This window comes from Leucoraja erinacea, chromosome 7, assembly GCF_028641065.1.
Source record: "Leucoraja erinacea ecotype New England chromosome 7, Leri_hhj_1, whole genome shotgun sequence".
Classification (NCBI taxonomy): Eukaryota; Metazoa; Chordata; class Chondrichthyes; order Rajiformes; family Rajidae; genus Leucoraja; species Leucoraja erinaceus.
Genome location: NC_073383.1, coordinates 3,343,923 through 3,365,261, shown reverse-complemented (window position 1 = coordinate 3,365,261; position 21,339 = coordinate 3,343,923). Strand labels below are relative to the sequence as shown.

General features: G+C 44.2%; 1 protein-coding gene across 1 annotated transcript in view; it reads right to left on the bottom strand.

Annotated features, from left to right (window-relative positions):
• LOC129698575 (protein unc-80 homolog) overlaps window positions 1–21,339 on the bottom strand; it is a 319,625-nt gene that overhangs the window by 195,739 nt on the left and 102,547 nt on the right. Inside the window, exons 17-20 of the mRNA XM_055637663.1 lie at window positions 20,857–21,005; window positions 19,972–20,135; window positions 18,225–18,323; window positions 8,053–8,261 (exon numbers count right to left, since the gene is read on the bottom strand). Coding sequence (XP_055493638.1) covers window positions 8,053–8,261; window positions 18,225–18,323; window positions 19,972–20,135; window positions 20,857–21,005 — 621 coding nt within the window. The remainder of the gene's footprint in view (window positions 1–8,052; window positions 8,262–18,224; window positions 18,324–19,971; window positions 20,136–20,856; window positions 21,006–21,339) is intronic.

The following is a 21,339-nucleotide window of genomic DNA, read 5'->3' as shown; positions in this document are numbered from 1 at the left end:
CACTTCCAACCGCGGAGCTGTCTGGAGTTGTGCGGGGCTGGTCCCGACATCATACTCACCAATCAGCTGGGCAGGAGGCGGGCCGACTGAATTTGGATGTCGCACGGCGTCGTGCGGTTACGTCATCACGAAACGGCACGCCGGGCGGTGACGTCATCGCGCAACGCCACGCGCTAGGCGTACGCTGTCAAGACGCTGCGTACAGCGATACGACGCTGCGTACCGCGTCAAGACGCTGCGTACGACGTCGAAACGCTGCGTACGCCCGTCGAGGCACGGCGTACAGCCTCAATGCGGCTGTGGGCCGACAGGCCGTTGTCGTGCGGAATGTTTGGACAGTGACAGTTTTCCGGACCCCCCGCGATGCCGGGACCAGCCCCACACAACTCCATACGCCTCCGGCGATCGAAGTGGGATCGGCCCCCTGAGGCCGTACGGCTCAAGCGACCACGTTAGGTCGCACTAGCCGCATGCAGTCGCATGCTGGTGGGACAGGCCCTTAAGATTGTGTTAATGTGCGGGGATCGCTGGTCGGTGTGGACTCGGAGGGCCGAAGGGCCTGTTTCTGCTCTGTGTCTCTAAACTCAACTCTAAATTAAAATATCTCGTCCACACTACAGCATGTCAACTAGTGGAAAGGATCTGGAGTAAATTTGTAAAATGTGATAGCACTTCAACTATCCATGTGTAAATTAGACTAGAAATAGGATAAAGGGGAAAGGGAGAAAACAATTTTTACATGTGTTCAGGAGATTTATCAAACAGTACATATAAGGAGCACACTGGGAAGATGGCATTGCTGAATTTGGTTCTGGGAGATGAGCCAGACCAATTATTGGCATTAGTGTGCTATTGTCACGTACAAAATTGCAAAGTTCGTTGACTTCATGAAACATTGCTTTAATATCAGCCATCACAGCAACTGGTTCTTGTCTGAATTTAATAAGAACTCCAATGAGTGAGTTTGTAAGGTCTGGACCCTGCAACAACTGACAGTTGAATGATGTTCCTTTGAAGACTGCAGCACAGTCAAAGACCACCCTCGGGGTCCCTTTCTTCGAGTGATCCACCCCATGGTGCGGAATATACCAAAGCTCTCCGTCACTTCGATTTAGTTGGTTTGTTGATACCATCTCTGCATAATCATTGTCAATTAGGAAAGATGTATATTACGCATGAAATTTTGTATTCTTGCCAAACATGCATTACAGATTCTGGGTGCGTTGCTCTGCCATGCGATGATTATTCAGCAGACTAATGCTTTCTTGTTTGAAAGTTAAGTCTAGACAATAGTGTCCTTCTATCATCTTTACTGAGTGGTTCATAATATCCAAAAACTTTAACTCTTCCTTGGACATTTCTTTGGATTCTTTACTGGTACTTTCACTGAAGTCAAGGTTGTATTGCTTGATCAACAGCTCTTCTAATTTAACAGTAGATATTTGATTGACAGCAGCAGCAGGGTGGTTCGTCTGGTTCCTGCTTTCGTTGTCCCTTCTCAAGGAGCCATAGATAACCCATCCTAGTAGGGCTGAGCCACCGGGAGATCAGGTTGGTTATTGCGAACCGAGCAGCGGTTTTGGGCGAAGCGATCGCCAAGCCTATGCTTGGCCTCACCGATGTAGAGCAGCTGACATCTAGTGCAGCGGTTGCAATGGATGAGGTTGGAGGAGGTGCAGGTGAATCTCTGCCACACCTGGAAAGGCTGCAGTCAAGGGGGGAGGTAAAGCAACAAGTGTAGCATTTCTTACGGTTGCAAGGGAAAGTGCCAGGAGAGGAGGTGGTTTGGGTGGGAAGGGATAAATTGACCAGGGAGTTACAGAGGGAGTGGTCTCTGCCAAAATGTCGGAAGATTATTTGTTGTATGTGACGGCTGGTAGGGTGGAGGGTGAGGACAAGGGGGACTCTGCCCTTGTTATGAGTGGGGGGGATGGGGAGTTATGGAGTATAGAAGAGACCCTGGTGAGAGCCTCATCTATAGTAGAAGAGCGGAAACCCCATTCCCTGAAGAATGAGGACATCTCCGATGCCTTGGTGTCGAACACCTCATCCTGGGTGCTGATGCGGAGTAGACGGAGGAATAGGGAGGTAAGGGATGGAGTCCTTACAGGAAGCAGGGTGGGAAGAAGTGTAGTCCAGATAGACATGGGAGTCAGTGGGTTTATAATGGATGTCGGTCAGTAGTCTATCACCTGTGATGGAGATAATGAGGTCTATAAATGGTAGGGAAATGTCGGGAATGGTACAGATGTATTTGAGTGCCGGATGGAAGTTAATGGTGAAATGGATGAAGTCAGTGAGTTGTGTGCGGGTGCAGGACTTAGCACCAATGCAGTCATCGATGTAGCAGAGGCAGAGTTTGGGGATAGTGCGCCACTTTGTTTGAGAACACCTCTTTTTTGTCGTCTGCGGCCGGTCCATATGGAAATCCTTAATCCACAGGCGGATGTTGTGTTCGAAGCCTAGGTCGGACAGCTTGGAGACCAGTCTACTGGGTACGATTGTGTTGAATGCAGAGCTGTAATCGACAAATAGCAGGACTAATCTCTCCAGGCACTTCATAATTATTGTTGTTAGTGCAACCGACCTGTAGTCGTTGAGGCAGGTTATGGCTGAGTGCTTCGGAACTGGCACTATTTTCGATGTTTTTGGGCATGTGGGGACCATGCATTGTGCCAGGGATTGATTGAAGATTTTTGTCAATACGTCAGTTAACTCAACAGCACAGTCTCTGAGAACCCGTCCTGGGACTCCATCCGGACCGGCTGCCTTCCGTATGTTAACATTCCAGAGTGTGTGTGTGATATCAGCAGACTGCATGATGAGTGTCTGGCTGTTGGGTGTTGGAGCTGGAGTAATGGGCATGACCCTCTCTCCTCTCATGGCAGCCAACAAAGTGGTTGAGCTGTTCTGCCAGAGAGGCACTGTTGCTGGTGGATGAGTTGGTATTGTTTTTGTAGTTCTTGACGCGACGGGAGTCTGAGTTGTTGAAGTGGCTCTTGATCCTTCGCTATTAGGCTGCTTTGGCGTTCCTGATGCCCTTCTTCAGGTTGGACCTGGCCGCACTATACAGCTCAGTGTTGCCGGACCGAAAAGCCATATTGCGGGCTTTTAAAAGAAGTTGGACACCTTTGGTCCGACATGCATGGTTGTTGGGAGTGATACGGATGCATTTAGTGTTAGTGACATTGTCTGCACAGCTTTTTACGTTAAAAAGTACAGTTGAGATGAAGGTGTCAATGTCCTCGTCCTCAATCAAGTCCCAGTCGGTTCAGTTAAAGCAGTCTTAAAGTTTGGTTAAAGTATTCGTCTTGCTGTTCCTTACCTGTACAGGTATGATAGAGAAAATGCAGGTTTCTACCCCGGCCCCGATATGTGCACTTACGAGGTGAGGGAGCAGCATCACTCGTAGCTGGGTTCTCCTCCTGTACTATTTGCTTTGGCTTCTTCTCCTTAGCCTTCTGTTCAGTACAAAACCCTTGTGGTTTAATAGTAGATGCATCTCCTTTCATTCCTCCTGTCGTTTCTACGGGTATTACAGAGGTAGCAAAACTACATCCCTTAGGTCCTGATCTTCCTTTTGTCTTAGTAAAGGTAGAACCTTTGACAGTTGCAATTGGTTTCAGATCTTGAATACGCCCATGGTTCAGATTTGACATTAACCACACCTCCCTTTCCATGAAATTCACCAGATCAAAAAGCGTAGCTTCACACCCCATCCTTCCATTACCATATCTGCTTTATCCCTCCACCTTTCTCTAAGCCGATAGGGCAGCTTCATAATGATAGCCCTAATGTTACTAACGACATTCATTTCTCATTGAGCTGCAACTTTTCAGGAATATCGCAAACTCTCGCAATGCCTTCGCATCTTCTGCCTTTATAGCTGTCCAAGCATAGGCCTTCTCCATATATGCATTTAGCAATCTGGTGCTCGTTACCAAAATGTTCTCTAAGCAATTGTCTTGCCAATGGGTAACCCTCACTCGCAGGCATATTACGACAGCTTCCCACAAGCTGCTTAGCATGTCCAACTGTGTAATACTCCAGAAATTGTAAACGATCTTCATCATTGGTAGTTTTTCTTTCCACTCCTTTCACAAACAGGTCTATGAAAGTCTCATATCGCAAAGGATCACTGTCTGGGTGCAAATGATTGATAGGCGGGCACCTGCCCATGTTGGCCAGCTTGAGCCTGTATAACAGGCCTCTGTAAAGGATACTGAATTGGCGGTTTGTTACGAGCCTCATCAGGAGGCCCATAAATTTGTTGCTGTGGTCTAACGTCCTGTTGTTGATATAAAGCTTTGTCGGCCCACCAGTGTTTCAGTGGGTGTTCAAAACTGCAAGACCAAGTGGTCCCCGGCTGTGGATTTAATTCAGCTGCTGTCTCCAGCTCAGCAGCTCCTTCTTGGACTGAGGGACTCTTCTTCTGAGATACATTCGAGCTGCGCCTGGAACCTGGATTTTCCAGTATCTCTGCCTTACTCTTGGCAATTGCCAATTCTGTGTCATGTTCCAGCTGCTCTTTTTGTCTATTCAACTGCCTTTCTCGTTCCTCAGCCTCTCTCTTTAATCTCTGGCTTCTCTCTTCAACCACCCTTTTTGTTCCTCAATCTCATTCATTTTTTTTCCAAGGCGGAAGTTTCTAGCGAGAGAGCAGCAAATTCAGCTTCGACTTCCATTTGAGCAAAGACTCTTGAAATTGGACTGGCTACAGAACCAGCTTTGTGTCCTGGTCTTTGTGTTGAGATGTTTGAGACACTATCTTCATAGCTTCTCCGACTGTAGAGCACGTGGTTTACTGTTCAATTTCACGACACCGTTAAGATATTCCATCGCTTCTTGAAACCACTGATTATGCCCTTTGCTTTCCTCCTCAGTCAGTGATAGGCCCAGTAATAAGTTGTGGTTTTGTGCAACCTGAAGGCGGAGGCTGACTAGTCGCTCTTGATTAGATTTTACTTTCTCAGCATTCTCTTCGAGATGCACGAGTTCTTCCTGGTTCTCTATTAAGGTGGCAATCTGCTTCCAAAGCTTCTGGCATTTCTCCAGAAATGCAACTTGGGCCTTTTTGCCGGGCTTCTTTCTTCGTTGGCTACATCGTCTCTGTTCTGCCTCTTCTTCATACTCCTGTAGCTCTTCTCCGCTTGGCTTACCTGTCGAAGATTCCATGGCTGCATCTTCTTGGCTGAGCTTGACTACTCTCTTATCACATCTTGGCCCCATGCCTCCCTTTGGTGGCACTCCCTCTCCTGGCTTACCTGCTCCTTCTTGCTCCATGAATGACAGGCCATTAATTTGGGAGACTGCCAAATCTGCTGGCAGGACAAGCAGGAAGGTTTTCAATCTGCTTCAGTCTTCTAGCTGATTCTTAATGTAAACATCCAATTATTTTCAATCCAATTATTTTCTAAGTGCAGAGCTGACTTATCTTGAAAAAATGTGAATACATCTCAATTCCAAAACATCTCAAGGCCAAGCACCTGACTTTATCCAGGCTGGCTAGCAAACAAGCTTCGTGACTACTTTCCAAAACTTTGGCAGAACTTAAACTTCTGATATATCTCATAGACTTTTCCTTTGAGCTTCTTAGTCACTTTAAAATGCGACGTCAGTTGTACCTTTCACAGCACCTTTGTTAAAATGTTCCAGCTTTCAAAGTTACGGCATAGTACAATAGCTGTTCGTTACTCACGATTACTCGGTCAGTGAAGTTTTTCCAATTTTCAGATAAGTCGAGTGGCTGTGTCGATTAACCTACCAGTGGGAAGGCTCTAAACCGGATCAAGTTATAATCTCTGGCAGACATTTAGCCTCTTCAGTTCCTCTTCTACGGAACCAGTTCCTCAGTTCCACTTCTACGGAACCAGTTCTTCAGCAGTAATCTCACACAGAGATCCAGCCCAATCTTCTACCTCGTGGTGGTAAGGACGTTTTCGACTGTATATGTAGTGACAGTCTCTACGATGTCTCAAGTTTTTAGCTGCCGATAGTCACTAATTTGCCGACCATGGTTCAGAAGATAATTTTACGCATTCCACGAGCTCTCCACGAGACATTGAAAGTTGTCGAAAGATGAATATCCAGTCTCTTGATTAATAGTTTCCCTTCAATCTTCCAGCACCTCACCCATTTTTAATGACTCATAAATCTCAGCCAGGGCTTCCGCAATTTGCTCTCTAGATTCCCACAGTGTCCTCAAATATATCTGGTCAGACCGGGAGATTTGCGTCCCTTCATGTGCGTTAGGATCTTCAGCACCTCCTTGACCTTAATATTGATTGCCCTCAAGACTCATTGACTGCGCCGAGTTCCCCAGTCCTCATGTCTTTTCCATGGTTAAAACAGAGGAGAAATACTCATTAAGATCCTTGCCCATTTCCTGTGGCACTACAGAGTTGACAGCTTTGATTCCTGAGGAGCTCCATTCTCTCCCTGGTTACCCTTTTCCCTTAAATGTATTTATAAATTCTCTTGGGATTATCCTTAATATTGTCTACAGAGCTATCTCCTGTCCCTTTTTGCCCTCCTGATTTCCTTTATTAGCTTGCTTCTCAGTTCCCGAAACTCTTCTAGGCATACACTTGATTCCAGCTGCCTACACTTGCCCCATTCTTACACTTGACCAGAGTCTCAATTTTACTCGTCATCCAAGCTTCCTTACATCCACCTGCTTTGCCCTTCACTCTAACAGGAACATGCAGGTCCTGGGCTCTTGTAAAAGTCTTGTTAAGAGTCTTGTCCTGGACTCTTGTAAAAACATCCTCCTTTTCAGGTGTCCCATCTCCTTCAAACAACCTGCTCCAATCAATTGGAGCAAGATGCTGTCAAGCTCCTTCAAGTTGGCCTTGCCTCAATTTAGACTATTAACTAGTGGGCCCGCACTGTCTCTGTCCATAAAGATCTTGAACCAAATAGAACAGTGGTCGCTGTTCCCAAAAGGCTCGTTCACGAGCACTTCATCCACTTGTCCCCCCCCCCCAAATTTCCTAAGATTAGATCAAGTGTTGCCCTCTCCCGTGTAGGACCCTCTGCTTATTGCCTGAGGAAATTTTCCTGAACACATTTGACAAATTCTGCTCCATCTAAACCTTTTGCACTAAGACATTCCCAGTCAATATTGGGAAAGTAAAAATTTCCTAATAACAACAATCTTATTATAGAGATAGACCAAAAATGCTGGAGTTCCCACACATCAGCTGCCTGCTATCTCCGAGCATATTTGCTCCTGTAATTCCCGTTCACTATTTGGGGGCCTGCAGTACACTCCAAACAAGGTGATCATTCCTTTCTTATTTCTCAGCTAGAGAAATAAGAAAGGTAGAGAAAACTTTTCCCAAGGTAAAAAACTAGAGAACAGAGAATGGAGGTAATGTAGTAAAAGAGCTAAAAGTGACATAAGAACTTTTTTTTTTTTAAGGGTCAAATTGAACTGCTGGGGAGGTGGTTTCAGCTGCAACATTTAAAAGGGAGAAGAATATGTACCTGAAAAAAAATAATTTGCAGGGTTTTGAGGAGACTTCTGCTACATAAACTTCTGCTTACATAAAATGGCACCGACCTGACAGTCTTCTGCCAGGCTGTAACCATTTGGTAACTCAAATTTCATTGTACTGAGCTGGTTAAGTGACACCAAACGCAAACTTGAACTTCTATGATTCTGTAAGTACTGAGTTTATCATCATTTGTACACATCAGGGCAATTTTATTACAATGGTATTTTCATAACCAAACAAAATAACATAGCATAAATCTCCAAAAACATTTCACATTGGTTTTTAATAGCTTTAGGGCACCTACACTGCAGCATGCAGTTCTGGTTAAACTACAAACAATTTTATTGCCATTGAAAAAAAATTAATGCACAAGATATGAAAAAAAACACAATGGTTATTTTTATTAAGAACACTTTTCATAAGAAAATCCCTTATGAAGTCAAATTTTTATACTGTTTTTATTCTGAAATTAATACATTTATTGTACTTCTAATAATCCAATATATATCCTACGACTGCAACAAATCAAGTTATTTTGTTTAACAAAATTTACCTATAGGAAGTTTCAGCTTTTTCCTCAAGGAAATTCTTCTGGATCTTGAACGTGACCGCCTGTCTGTGGTGGTTCCAGAGTGAGCGGTTGTACATTCAGATGTATCTTGCTCGGATTGGCTGCTTGTATCACTAGCAGCGCTTTGTGATTTAAACATTTTGCGCCAAAAGTCTTTTCGACCCAAAAGAGCTCCTGGAATTTGTTCTTCACTGTTTTAATTGAAAAGCACAAAAAGAACACAAAAAATGACAGCAGTAGGTGGCAAGTTGGTCCCTCAAACCTGCACTGCCATTCAACATAATCACAATTCCCTCTGTACCAGATACCTCTTGCCCTCAATTCCCTGATCATTTAAAAACATGTATACATCCACTTGAAAATATATTTATTGATCTTTCCTTCACAGCTCTGGGGTAGACAATTTTGTGAGAAAATAATTATTCGTACTTCGGTTTTAAATGACCAGCCCAGTCTCCCAGAAAAAGCTGAGAATGCAAAGTATAGATGTTACTGATGGTGGATAGGAAACAAATGCATCCAACATTCTGGCTTACGAGAGTGAGAAATGTTTGCCCTCTGAGGGGAATGTGTGTATAGATTACTTTAAAAAATCACTTTATATGGCTTGATGCTATTATAATTTGAATGGCTTTATGTGATGCCGTTAGAGTGCATCTGTGAATGAAATAGCACACAACTAGAGGACCACAGTGGTTTGTAAAAATTGACCAGATTTCAGGATCTGGTCATTGGCAGACATAATATTGTATTTTCTTTCTTTTTTCAGTTATTGTGATGTAATATCTATTTTTAGATATTCCGGTACAGATTTATCCCATGGAGTCCGAAATCACCTTATCTGAAAAAATCATGCTTTATTTCTCGAGTTATTAATGAAAATGTTAAAAAAATGTTCAACAGCTCTCATTCGCTGATGACGTGATGACGTGACAATGGGTCTGCGCGCTGCGAGCGACGTCACCCAGCCGCTCGGCCAGCTCCCCCCCTCCTCTCTCTCCCCCCCTTTTCCTCTCCCATCTCCTCTTCTCCCTCCTCCTCTCCCCCCTCCCCCTCTCTCTCTATCTCTCCCCCCTCCTCTCTCTATGTATCTGCCCCTCTCTCTGTCTCTGCCCCTCTCTCTCTCACTACCCTCTCTCTCTACCCCCCTCCCTCTCCCTCTCCAGACACGTCTGCGAGTTGGGGGCTATGCGTGAGTGGATAGGGCGGGGATGGGGTCAAAGGAGCAAATAAATAATATTAATATAATGTCAAGAGGGGTGGTTAGTGTGGGTGGTTGGGGGGGGTGGTTAGTGTGTGTGTGACGCCCCCCCCCGCCGCAGACCAACCTCAAAAAACCTAAATAAGCCAAGACTTTATTTCAGAGAAAGTACACTGGTTGTCAGGTGCATCTGTGCCATTGCACGTAATGAGAGAAAAGAATATTCAAGCAACATAAAATTACAAATATCTCAAAGAGCTATTATTATTTAAGAAAACTTTAGACTTTTGAAATACAACACGGAACATGCCCCTCGGCCGACCGAGTCCGTGCCGCCCAGCAATTTCAGCACTTTCACACTATTGTACACATTAGAGTGAATTTACAATTTTATCAAAGCCAATTAACCTACAAACCTGTAGGTCTTTGGAGTGTGGAAGGAAACCGGAGCACCCGGAGAAAATCCACGTGGTCATAGGGAGAACGTCCAAACACAATACTGACAGCACCCCAAGTCCGGATTGAACCCGGGTCTCAGGCGCCTTATGGCAGCAACTCAATTAAGTATTTAGTGTAGTTTGAGCAGTGGCAACAGGCCAGAAAATGCCATGAAATTCAAAGAAGAAGCAATTTGGTTGAGGACATCTTTAGTCATTTGTAGATCACAGAGTTGAGACAAAAGCAGATTGGCACTGCAGTGCTTAAGGTATGCTGAACACATCAAGGATAGATGACATTAGAAATTTGTAACTGTTGTGTATTTGTTGCTTGGAACGGTCTTTAAATAACACTCGGACACGGGAGCAAAATAACAAGCTTCTTTATTCTGAACGCCATCATGAGTCTTCCCTGCGCATGCGTCCCGTTGCGCAAGACATCACTTATGTTAATTATATTTCATACACCACACTACACCTTTAACTTGGAGGCAGGTAACACCATTTCTATTTCATACACCACACTTAACTTAATTTCACCTTCACGGTATATGCTCTTTACCTAACATATAATTAATTAATACACTGTTGCAAAATTGTATTATTAAAGTCATCTTACAATACATCCTCATAACTGTAATAATCCTATCTAAATTTAGCACTTATAATTTTCATTCCACCCATCTTCCTTAATCCAAATACATTACCCCTTGCTTTATGTGTTATCATTTTCCGTTCCCTATTGTGTAAATGGTGAACTCTTTCTAATTGCTCTAGCTCTGCCTGTATCTCTGCCTCGTCCTTTTTTTTAAATTTTCTAATCTTAGTTTGAAGATTTCTTGCTGTTCACGATATTCTGCGGAAGTTAACGTTTCATTTTCTGCTTCATATATTCGCTTTGTTTTCCTCTGTTTCTGTTCATTATTTGTAGGTGGCATCTGACACATGGCTGCAGGTTTTCATTTTGCTTGCAGCTTCCTGTCGTTCAATTTCCTCGCGCAGCGTATTTATCCGCTCTTGTTGTTTAATAAGATTCTGCAATGCATAACCAACTGTCCATTGCTCAGTGAAGGAGGCTCCATGCCGGACTGTAGTGAAGTGGCCTAGTCGCAATCGGTCCTGCATACTTTTGACTCGACCAACGAGCCTCTCTTGTTTGGACTTTTCTATTAGCAGCTTTTTACTCATTGTCACACATTTAACCGTTCTTTGTGTCGTTTAAGCCTTTACTGGTGTTTATCTATTTGTCTTCTTAAGTCACATTTCTGGTTTATCAAGAAGTAGGATCTATATTGTCTTTGCAATACAACAGTGGCTTTGATAAGTGCTCTGTATAGTTCTCTTGCTTCATAAGCAAGGTAGTGTGACTGCACTACAATTGCTGTATATTTCAGTTTGAGGAAGTCTTTCATAAACCAAATCATACGGAGTACTGACTGAACTCTTACAGCAGCCCGCTTTTGCTTAACCCACTGCCTAACCACCATACCCTTGTAGGCAGCCTGAATGGTAATGGTTGCATACCTCATTGACTGATATTGCACAAACTGGGAATGCCCTGTTTTGCATGCTTTGTACCATCTCTGGATCGAAATGACTGCTTGTCGCATAGCTCTGTAGCGTACGCTTGATCGGTACCCACGGAATGAAGCTTGCAGAGTGACTTTAGCCGCCTTTTGAATCAAGAAATTGTTTCTTGTAATGCACATCATTAAGAATGACTTAATCCGGCTTGCTGCCTTGATTTTCTCAACCAATTCTCTGGCTTTCACCCCGCGGTAGTAGGCCTGAATACAAGCTACTGCTTTTTTGGTTTTTGGCAACTTTATTTATATAGCACATTTCATACACGAGGCAGACTCAAAGTGCTTCACATAAAAACATGTCATACAATAAAATGAAATAATAAAATGAAATAAAATAGAAGAATTAAAAGAAAATAAAAGCAAAGTTAAAAATGCAGTATAAAAAGAGCAAAAGTTAAAAGTGCAATGTAGTTAAGATTTAGCTGAAAGCTAAAGTAAACATTAAAGTTTTCAGTCTTGTTTTAAAAGTGGTCAAAGTTGAGGCAAGTCTTAAATCTTCAGGAAGTTTATTCCAGCTATTTGTTGCATAGTAATTAAATCATGCTTTCCCATGTTTTATATTTACTCTGGGAATCACTAACAGATTGGTCTCAGAAGATCTTAGCGGTCTAGAAGGCTTATACAGTGGAAGCATGTCAGTGATATACTTTGGCCCTAAACCATGTGAGCAGCAGGATTTTGAAATCAATTCTCTGACATCCAGGGAGCCAATGTAATAATTTAAGAATTGGTGTAATGTGTTCAAATCTTTTGGTCTTTGTTAGAACTCTAGCAACAGCGTTCTGAACAAGCTGTAGCTGCCTGACAGTTTTTTTCGGAAGACCTGCAAGGAGACCATTACAATAATCTAGCCCACTAGTAATAAAGGCATGTACAAGTTTTTCCAAATCTTGAGCTGACATGAGTCCTCTTAATCTTGCTACGTTTTTGAGGTGATAGTAGGCCGATTTTGTTACTGATTTGATGTGACTGTCAAAATGTAAATCTGAATCCATAATAACCCCGAGATTTCTGGCTTTGTTTGAAGTTTTCAGGGACAGAGAGTGAAAGTGTTGGGTTACTTTAAGCCTTTCTTTTTTAGCACCAAAAACAATTATCTCCGTTTTGTCCTTATTTAGTTGGAGGAAAATTTGGCACACAGGTCTTTGACTTGCTCGATGCACTGGCACAGCAGATCTATGGGACGATAGTCATTTGGTGATAGCGCTACGTAGATTTGAGTGTCATCGGCATAGCAGTGGTGGTCAATATTATTATTTTGCATGATTTGCCCTAGTGGGAGCATGTAGATGTTGAATAAAGAGGGCCCTAAGATCGAACCTTGCGGGACTCCACACGTCACGTTGGTTGGTTCTGATACAAAGTCGCCAATGGAAACAAAATAGTTCTTATCTTGTAGATATGACCTGAACCAACTTAAGACTGTGCCTGAAAGCCCCACCCATTTTTCCAACCTGTCCAAAAGTATTGAGTGATCAACAGTGTCGAATGCAGCACTGAGGTCTAATAGCATTAATATTGAAACTTTGCCAGAGTCTGTGTTAAGACGGATGTCGTTTACAACTTTAATAAGGGCGGTCTCGGTGCTATGAAGAGGTCGAAATCCTGACTGGAAGTTGTCGTAGCAGCCAGTTGAAGCCAGGAAGTGATTAAGTTGCTGGAGGACAACTTTCTCAATGATTTTACTTATGAAAGATAGGTTTGATATTGGTCTATAGTTGTTAATAATAGAGGCATCTAGGCTCCGCTAGGCTCCTTTTCTCAAACTATGATAATGTCTCACGTGGGCATCTCTTATCTGGCAAGCCCGGTATCTTTGTTGCTGTACAGCGGAGTTTCTTGAAATACTGACGCTGTTTATGCATTTTATAATAAGTCTGTATGACCTCAAATTCAAGTTCAAGTGAATTTATTGTCATGTGTCCCTGTATAGGACAATGAAATTCTTGCTTTGCTTAAGCACACAGAACATAGTAGGCATTTACTACAAAACAGATAAATGTGTCCATATACCATGATATAAATATATACACACATGAATAAATAAACTGATAAAGTGCAAATAACAGAGAGTGGTTATTAATAATCAGAGTTTTGTCCGAGCTAGGTTTAATAGCCTGATGGCTGTGGGGAAGTAGCTATTCCTGGACCTAGTTGTTGCAGTCTTCAGGCTCCTGTACCTTCTACCTGAGGGTAGCAGGGAGATGAATGTGTGGCCAGGATGGTGTGGGTCTTTGATGATACTGCCAGCCTTTTTGAGGCAGCGACTGCGATAAATCCCCTCGATTGAAGGAAGGTCAGAGCCGATGATGGACTGGGCAGTGTTTACTACTTTTTGTAGTATTTTCCTCTCCAGGGCGCTCAAATTGCCGAACCAAGCCATGATGCAACCGGTCAGCATGCTCTCTACTGTGCACCTGTAGAAGTTAGAGAGAGTCTTCCTTGACAAACCGACTCTCCGTAATCTTCTCAGGAAGTAGAGGCACTGATGAGCTTTCTTGATAATTGCATTAGTGTTCTCGGACCAGTAAAGATCTTCAGAGATGTGCACGCCCAGGAATTTGAAGCTCTTGACCCTTTCAACCATCGACCCGTTGATATAAATGGGGCTGTGGGTCCCCCTCCTACTCCTTCCAAAGTCCACAATCAGTTCCTTGGTTTTGCTGGTGTTGAGGGCCAGGTTATTGTGCTGGCACCATATGGACAGTTGCTCGATCACTCTTCTATAATCTGACTCATCCCCATCAGTGATACGCCCCACAACAGTGGTGTCATCAGCGAACTTGATGATGGAGTTCGCACTGTGATTGGCTACGCAGTCATGAGTATAGAGTGCTTTGAGAGGCTGGTGAAGAATCACATCTGCGCCTTCCTCCCTCGGAACATGGACCCGTTGCAGTTCGCATATCGTCCGAACAGGTCCACGGACGATGCGGTCTCCCAGGTCTTGCACACCGCTCTCTCCCATCTGGACAGCCCGAAGGGGGGCTACGTGAGGATGCTGTTCATAGACTACAGTTCAGCCTTCAACACGATAGTCCCCACCAGACTGGCCGGGAAGCTACTGGAATTGGGGTTCAACACCTCCCTGTGTGCCTGGGTCCTGGACTTTCTCACCGCCAGGCCCCAGGTAGTCAAGATGGGAGGGAATACATCGGAGTCCCTCATCCTGAGCACAGGATCGCCCCAGGGTTGCGTCCTCAGCCCCCTATTGTACTCCCTGTACACACATGACTGTGTGGCTAGGTTCAGCTCCAATTCAATAATTAAGTTTGCTGATGACACTGTGGTGGTGGGCCTGATCTCAGACAACGATGAGAAGGCCTACCGGGAGGAGGTGGCTGATCTAGCACTCTGGTGCCAGGATAACAGCCTCCTCTTGAACATCAAAAAAACGAAGGAGCTGATCATGGACTTTAGGAGGGTACATCATCCGAGGACGTACACTCCATTGAGGATAAATGGGGATCCTGTGGATAGGGTGAACTGTTTTAAATATCTGGGAATCCACATCTCCGAGGATATGACATGGGCATCACACGACTCAGCACTCGTGAGTAAGGCAAGGCAGCGCCTTTACCACCTCAGGCAATTGAGGAAATTCAGAGTGTCTCCGAGGATCCTCCAGTGCTTCTACGCAGCGGCGGTGGAAAGCATCTTGTCCGGGAACATTACCATCTGGTTTGGGAATTGCTCTGCCAAGGACAAGAAGGCTCTGCAGAGAGTAGTGCGTTCGGCCGAATGCACTATGGGAACTTCACTCACCCCCCTGCAGGAACTATACAACAGGAGGTGCAACTCCAGAGCAAATAAAATCATGGGAGACCCCTTCCACCCCTGCAACGGACTGTTCCAGCTGCTACGGTCAGGCAAACGCCTCCATTGCCATGCGGTGAGAACGGAGAGTTTGAGAAGGAGTTTCTTCCCAGAGGCAATTCGGACTGTAAACGCCTATCTCACCAGGGACTAACTCTACTGAACGTTTTTCCTTCCATTATTTATTATGTAAAAGAATATGTGTGTTATGATTGTGTTTATAATTTGTTTGGTTGTTTTGTTGTTTGTCTTTTGCACAAAAGTCCGCGAGCATTGCCACTTTCATTTCACTGCACATCTCGTATGTGTATGTGACAAATAAACTTGACTTGACTTGACTTGACTTGAGTATAGCAGAGGGCTGAGCACGCAGCCTTGAGGTGCTCCCGTGCTGAATGTTATCGAGGCTGACACATTTCCACCAATACGAACAGACTGTGGTCTGTGAATGAGGAAGTCGAGGATCCAGTTGCAGAGGGATGCGCAGAGACCCAGGGATCCTTGGCAGATTTGTGCATGCCCCGCAATTGCTTTCGAACAACCATTCCTTGGTAGGCAGTCTGAAGCAGCACAACGTTGCTGCGTACCTTCATGTTAGTCTTGCGATCACTTTACATTTGAAGGTGTGCCCTATAATGGGTTTGTACTATTATAGCTGCCAATCTCATTGCCCTGTATGGACGGTATACTCTATGCCTTCTAAATGCTGCTTGTATTACCGTCGCTGCCTTCTGTTTGTCCCAGATCTCTCTCTGTACCTTCATACCCCTGAATATAGCATGAATAGTTAGGGTTGCCCTCTGGATGGCAATGTACCTTTGCACTTGACTCCTGTCCCTTTGCATTTGATTTCTGTCCAGTACATGTGCCCTGTACTGCTGTTGGTAAGCTCTAACAGCATCACACTGGCTTTTGGTGTGACCTGTGACCCGTTCCCGAGCACCTGAAACGCCTACTATCTCTGACTTTACACATCGCTGGTTCATGGCTGCCTCCACATCTCCAGGGACTCTATGCCATCTTTAGTTCAGGCTCCTTGTCTCTGGGTGCCCTTGGAGGTTTTGGCGAGAATTGAGCCATTAATGCCCCCTTACATTCCTCGTACATTTTACTCGTGGGTTTTGCTGGCTGCAGCAATGCATGTAAGGTGGGATAACCCTTGCTTCCTAAGCCTACAATGAACCAATCTCTCTTCTTCTCCTTCGCAGTCATATCATTGGAAATGAACCAAGCCGCCAAGATTACGATCCATTTCTCAATATTATACCCCGAATCTAACTGGGGCACATTTCTTACAACTAAAGTAGCCATGCTACCCTGTTGCTATTCAGGTGCACTATGTTCTGTTCTCTCACTGTGTTCTCTGCACTGGACTTAATCATTTTACACACTAAGAAGTTATCCAGCCCACTGACTATTACAAATTCTTATAATAATAGATTTATACTAATAAACCAACATTTACTGTTAATAGCAAACTAGAACATTTTAAGCCATATACCTGCTATGCACACATATTTACTTAAATCATTAATAACAGATTAGATTTCCTTTATTGTCATTCAGACCGAAGTCTGAACGAAATTTCGTGCCTGCAGTCATACATACAATACAATAAAAAACAACAATAAACACATATTAACATCCACCACAGTGAGTCCACCTAGCACCTCCTCACTGTGATGGAGGCAAAAGTCTTAGGTCTGCAGTCTCTTCCCTCCTCTTCTCCCTCTGCGCTGAGGCGATACCCCCCCGGGCGATGTTAAAAACAGTCCCGCGGCTCAAACACCGCGGCCCGGGGTGGTTGAAGCTGCCGCCCACCAGTCCTGCTGACGCAGCCGCTGGCTCGCGGCCGAACCCCGGACTCAGGTCACCGCCGCCAGAACGCCGTCCCAGCCACCGGACCACCGTTCCAGCCCCGAGCCGGATCGCCCTCACGTAAGTACCGTTACGGTCTCAGCCTCGCGCCAGGCCGCCCCGACATGGGCGCCGCTCCTCCCTCGGGCTGGGCCACCCCGACATGGGCGCCGCTCCTCCCTCGGGCTGGGCCGCCCCGACATGGGCATCGCTCCTCCCTCGGGCTGGGCTGCCCCGACATGGGCGCCGCTCCTCCCTCAGGCTGGGAGTGCCGTACCTCTCCGAGGTCGGCCACTCCGACGGGAGCACCGTTCCTCCCTCGTGCTGGCCGTGCTCACGGGAGCGTCACAGCCCCTCACGGAAGCACTGTTCAGCCCCGAGCCGGACCGTCCTCACGGGAGCGAGCTCAGGACGAGTCCTGGTGGGCTCTGCATCCTGAGCCTCGAGGTCGCCAGCTCCGCCATTAGGCCTCAGCGCAGACGGAGGCAGAGAAGGGGAATACGACAAAAAAGTCGCATTTCCCCGCAGGGAGAGACAGCAAGCCCTGTCAGTGAACAATATATTAAATTCATACAGTTTTTACTTCAAGAAATTCACCGGTCTGACTTAGAAACATAGAAAATAGGTGCAGGAGGCCATTCGGCCCTTCGAGCCAGCACCGCCATTCATTGTGATCATGGCTGATCATCCCCAATCAATGACCCGTGCCTGCCTTCTCCCCATATCCCTTGATTCCACTAGCCCCTAGAGCTCTATCTAATTCTCTCTTAAATCCATCCAGTGACTTGGCCTCCACTGCCCTCTGTGGCAGGGAATTCCACAAATTCACAACTCTCTTAAATGGCTTCACCTTTATTTTAAGTCTGTGGTGTTACCTGCCTCCAAGTTAAAGGGGGAGGAGTGTGGTGTATGAAATATAATGAACATATGTGATGTCTTGCGCAACAGGACGCATGCGCAGGGGAGACTCATGATGGCGTTCAGAATAAAGAAGCTTGTTAGTTTGCTCCCGTGTCCGAGTGTTATTTAAAGACCCTTCCAAGTAACAAATACACAACAGTAACTGACCAACTCGATCATACTGTTTTGTACTGATGCAATGGAACGGACAAAACTGGGTGAGTGGGAGTGTGACTGGGAGAGTGGCTCGGCAGGGTGGGCAAATAGGGAAAATATTTGACTTGCAAAACAAAACTGTGCATCAAAAATATATATTATGGAAATTAAATACATTTTAAACAACTTCCTGCCACTTACTGCTCTGGAGTCTGAGGAGGACGGCTGGAGATAACACTACGACATTCATCTGGTGCTGCTGAAGCTTGTGCTTTATCAGTGGTTGTCCCTCCTTCAGCCCTGCAATCAACAACATTCAGATTTTATTACTACTAATTCCATGCCAATCATTACATAGATAAAATTTAAAAAATTGGCAGGGATAGGCAAGATACAAACTGGAGGACAATTGACAGAATAATATTAGTTACTCCAATACCATTTTCAATTTCAGAAATTATTGAGGTCACAATTTTTTTTCTGGTGGAGGGCACATAAATTATAACTACATAATGTGAACCAGATAACCATTCACTTATCCTAATATACAATAACTCAAAGTAATGCAAGTCTGAAGTTCATGTCTCGATGAATCACTTTGTGATATTAGTACAAGCATATTTAGAATTAATCACACACAATAACAATTTCTTACAAAGACAACCTATGTTACTCTTTCTTTGTTAAAATTCTGACATTGGTAATGGTAAAGAAACAGTAAGCATTTCAGTCCCCCAGAGTTTCTTCTGCTGGTAATTATTTTGGTGGGAATAAGTGTAAAGTAAAGCGATATATCTCAGAGAGTATAATTCAATTGAAAAATTATTTGGTTGTCAATTTGAACGTAATACTCCTCCAGACAACTCCCAACATCATTTCATTCACGCCACTTAAAACTCTGATTTGATTCTGCTCACTCAAAGATCTGATATAATTCACAACAGTAGGATCTGGAGTTGCTCTCCAGATCAATCATGTGCAACAAATGAGTAATATATAAACAAAAGCAACCATCCTAAAACAGGCTCCTGCCATGTTTCCTGTGTCTTTATTCTTCAGTTTAAATGGCAAATCTATGAGCCCCTATAATTGCAACCATTTGCAATTCTATCGCATAACATCAATTTCAGTCAAGTAATCGAACAGATTTCACTTAGTCATAGTCATACAGCGTGGACACTGGCACTTTAGCTCAACTTGCCCAGACTGGCCAACATGTCCCAGCTACACTAGTCCCACCTGCCCATATGTTTGACCCATATCCCCCCAAACCTGTCCTGTCCATGTACCTGTCTAACTGTTTCTTAAACTTTGGGATAGTCCCTGCCTCACCAACCTCTTCTGGCAGCTCATTCCACCACCTTTTGCGTGAAAAAGTTACTCCTCAAGATTTAATATGACCTCAGATCCCTATTAAATATTTTCCCCCTCACATTAAACCTATATCCTCTGGTCCTTGATTCACCTACTCTGGACAAGAGACTGTGCATCTATCCAATCTATTCCTCTCATGATTTTATATACATCTCTATAAAATCACCCCTCATCCTCTTGCACTCAAAGGAATAAGAATCCCAACCTACCTAATCTCTCCACATAGCTCAAACACTCTAGTCCTGGCATAAAAGCACATGAGGAGCATCTTCTATTGAGACCGAGTTGAAGCAGATACCACTTGCAACATAGAATCAGGCTACATCCATTTTCAGGCCATAAAATGGACACGATGAAATCAAAGATTTAATCTACAGGATATAATGTAAATGAATGGTTTACTTCATTGTCACCTCAAAAACACTGCACTGCACGATTTGGACTTCTTTCCAATAACAATAAAAAATGTTAAGCACATGAATAATACAATGCCCTTTCCAATTAAGCCTGTGTTATTTATCAGAAGAGTCACAATAAAATATTAATTTATTTTGAAGCAATAGCAGCCAATTACCTTTTGCTGACTGACACTTTCTTTTCTTCAGGTTCTTCAGGTTTCTTACCAGGTGTCACTTTTTCTGCACTATCTAGGAGCGCACTGAGTGTCACCCTCCGAAAAACATTCCCATGAGCTTCTTTGATGAATTGAACAAGCTGACGAATGTCACAATAAAGACCCTATAACAACAACAGCAACACTTGAAACAAAATTGGCATTACCAAATAAGGGAATATTTAAGAAGATTTCCAAATGCATGGTCAAATGTGAGATTATGCTACAAATGAACATTTCCCTTATAATGTTATCATCAATTTTTAAACAAATTGATTTTAGGCATATCACAAAAAGTATAAAAAACTTTATTTAATTCACGAGGGAGCTCCAGGCGAGTGCTGCACAGCAACGCTGGACCGAGCCCAGTGCGGAGCTGACCAGGACCTGCCCATCACCGTGGAGCCGACCAGGACATGGCTCGGTCATCAGCAGAGCGAGGAGGGATGTCACTGAGCGAGCAGACGGTGCGAGCAAGCAGGGCCATCGGTGAGAGTGGAGGGCTGGAGAGTCTTCACACGCATGAGTGCCGGTGGGTAGTCGAGGACGGTCCCATGTGATGGAGGACACACCACTGAGAACAAGGTAGGACCCGGCGTGGGTGGTGCCCAGAACAAAGATGGACTTCAGTGGGGAGAAGGAAGAGGGACTTTATTGAATATCTTTGTAACTTGCATGCTTGTACTGTATGCAAACAAATAATCGCACAATACCATGTACACGTGACAATAAAGTATCAATCAAGGACCTAGTAGAACTTGATTTACAGTAAAGTTATTGTGAAGTGACATAGTATGAAGACAATATCAGACTGGCAACAAATTAGCTTCCAAAAGAGATCCTCACCAGATTCTCAGCACTGTGTAATTCATGTGTAGTGGATGCACATCGGGTGATCAGAGGTTTGAACATGCAGCTCACAATAATTGCTTCCATATTCCATGCCGCTGATTTGCTGTCACCAGTTGTAAAATTATTTCCAAATCCTGCCTTGTCTAAATGTACAGAAAATGCAAATGAATGCTTTATTTTCTGAACCCAGTTTCACATCTACCCGATCCATTCTAACCCAGCTTTAATCTGCATAAATCAATTACTCTTTCCCATTGGACTGCACTAATTTATCGTTAGTGTCAGGTACTTTCTGCATGTAAAGATTGATGCATCAAATACATCATTCAATAGCTAACTTCCAAATGCCCTAATTAAATTATGCTTGCAGCTATCTAAGATAACTGCCAATGCAATAAAAAAAAATCATTTTAGCTCATCCCTGTCATTTAATTTTATTTCCCAGACCAGACATTCTCCTCACCACCCTTTTAGTGT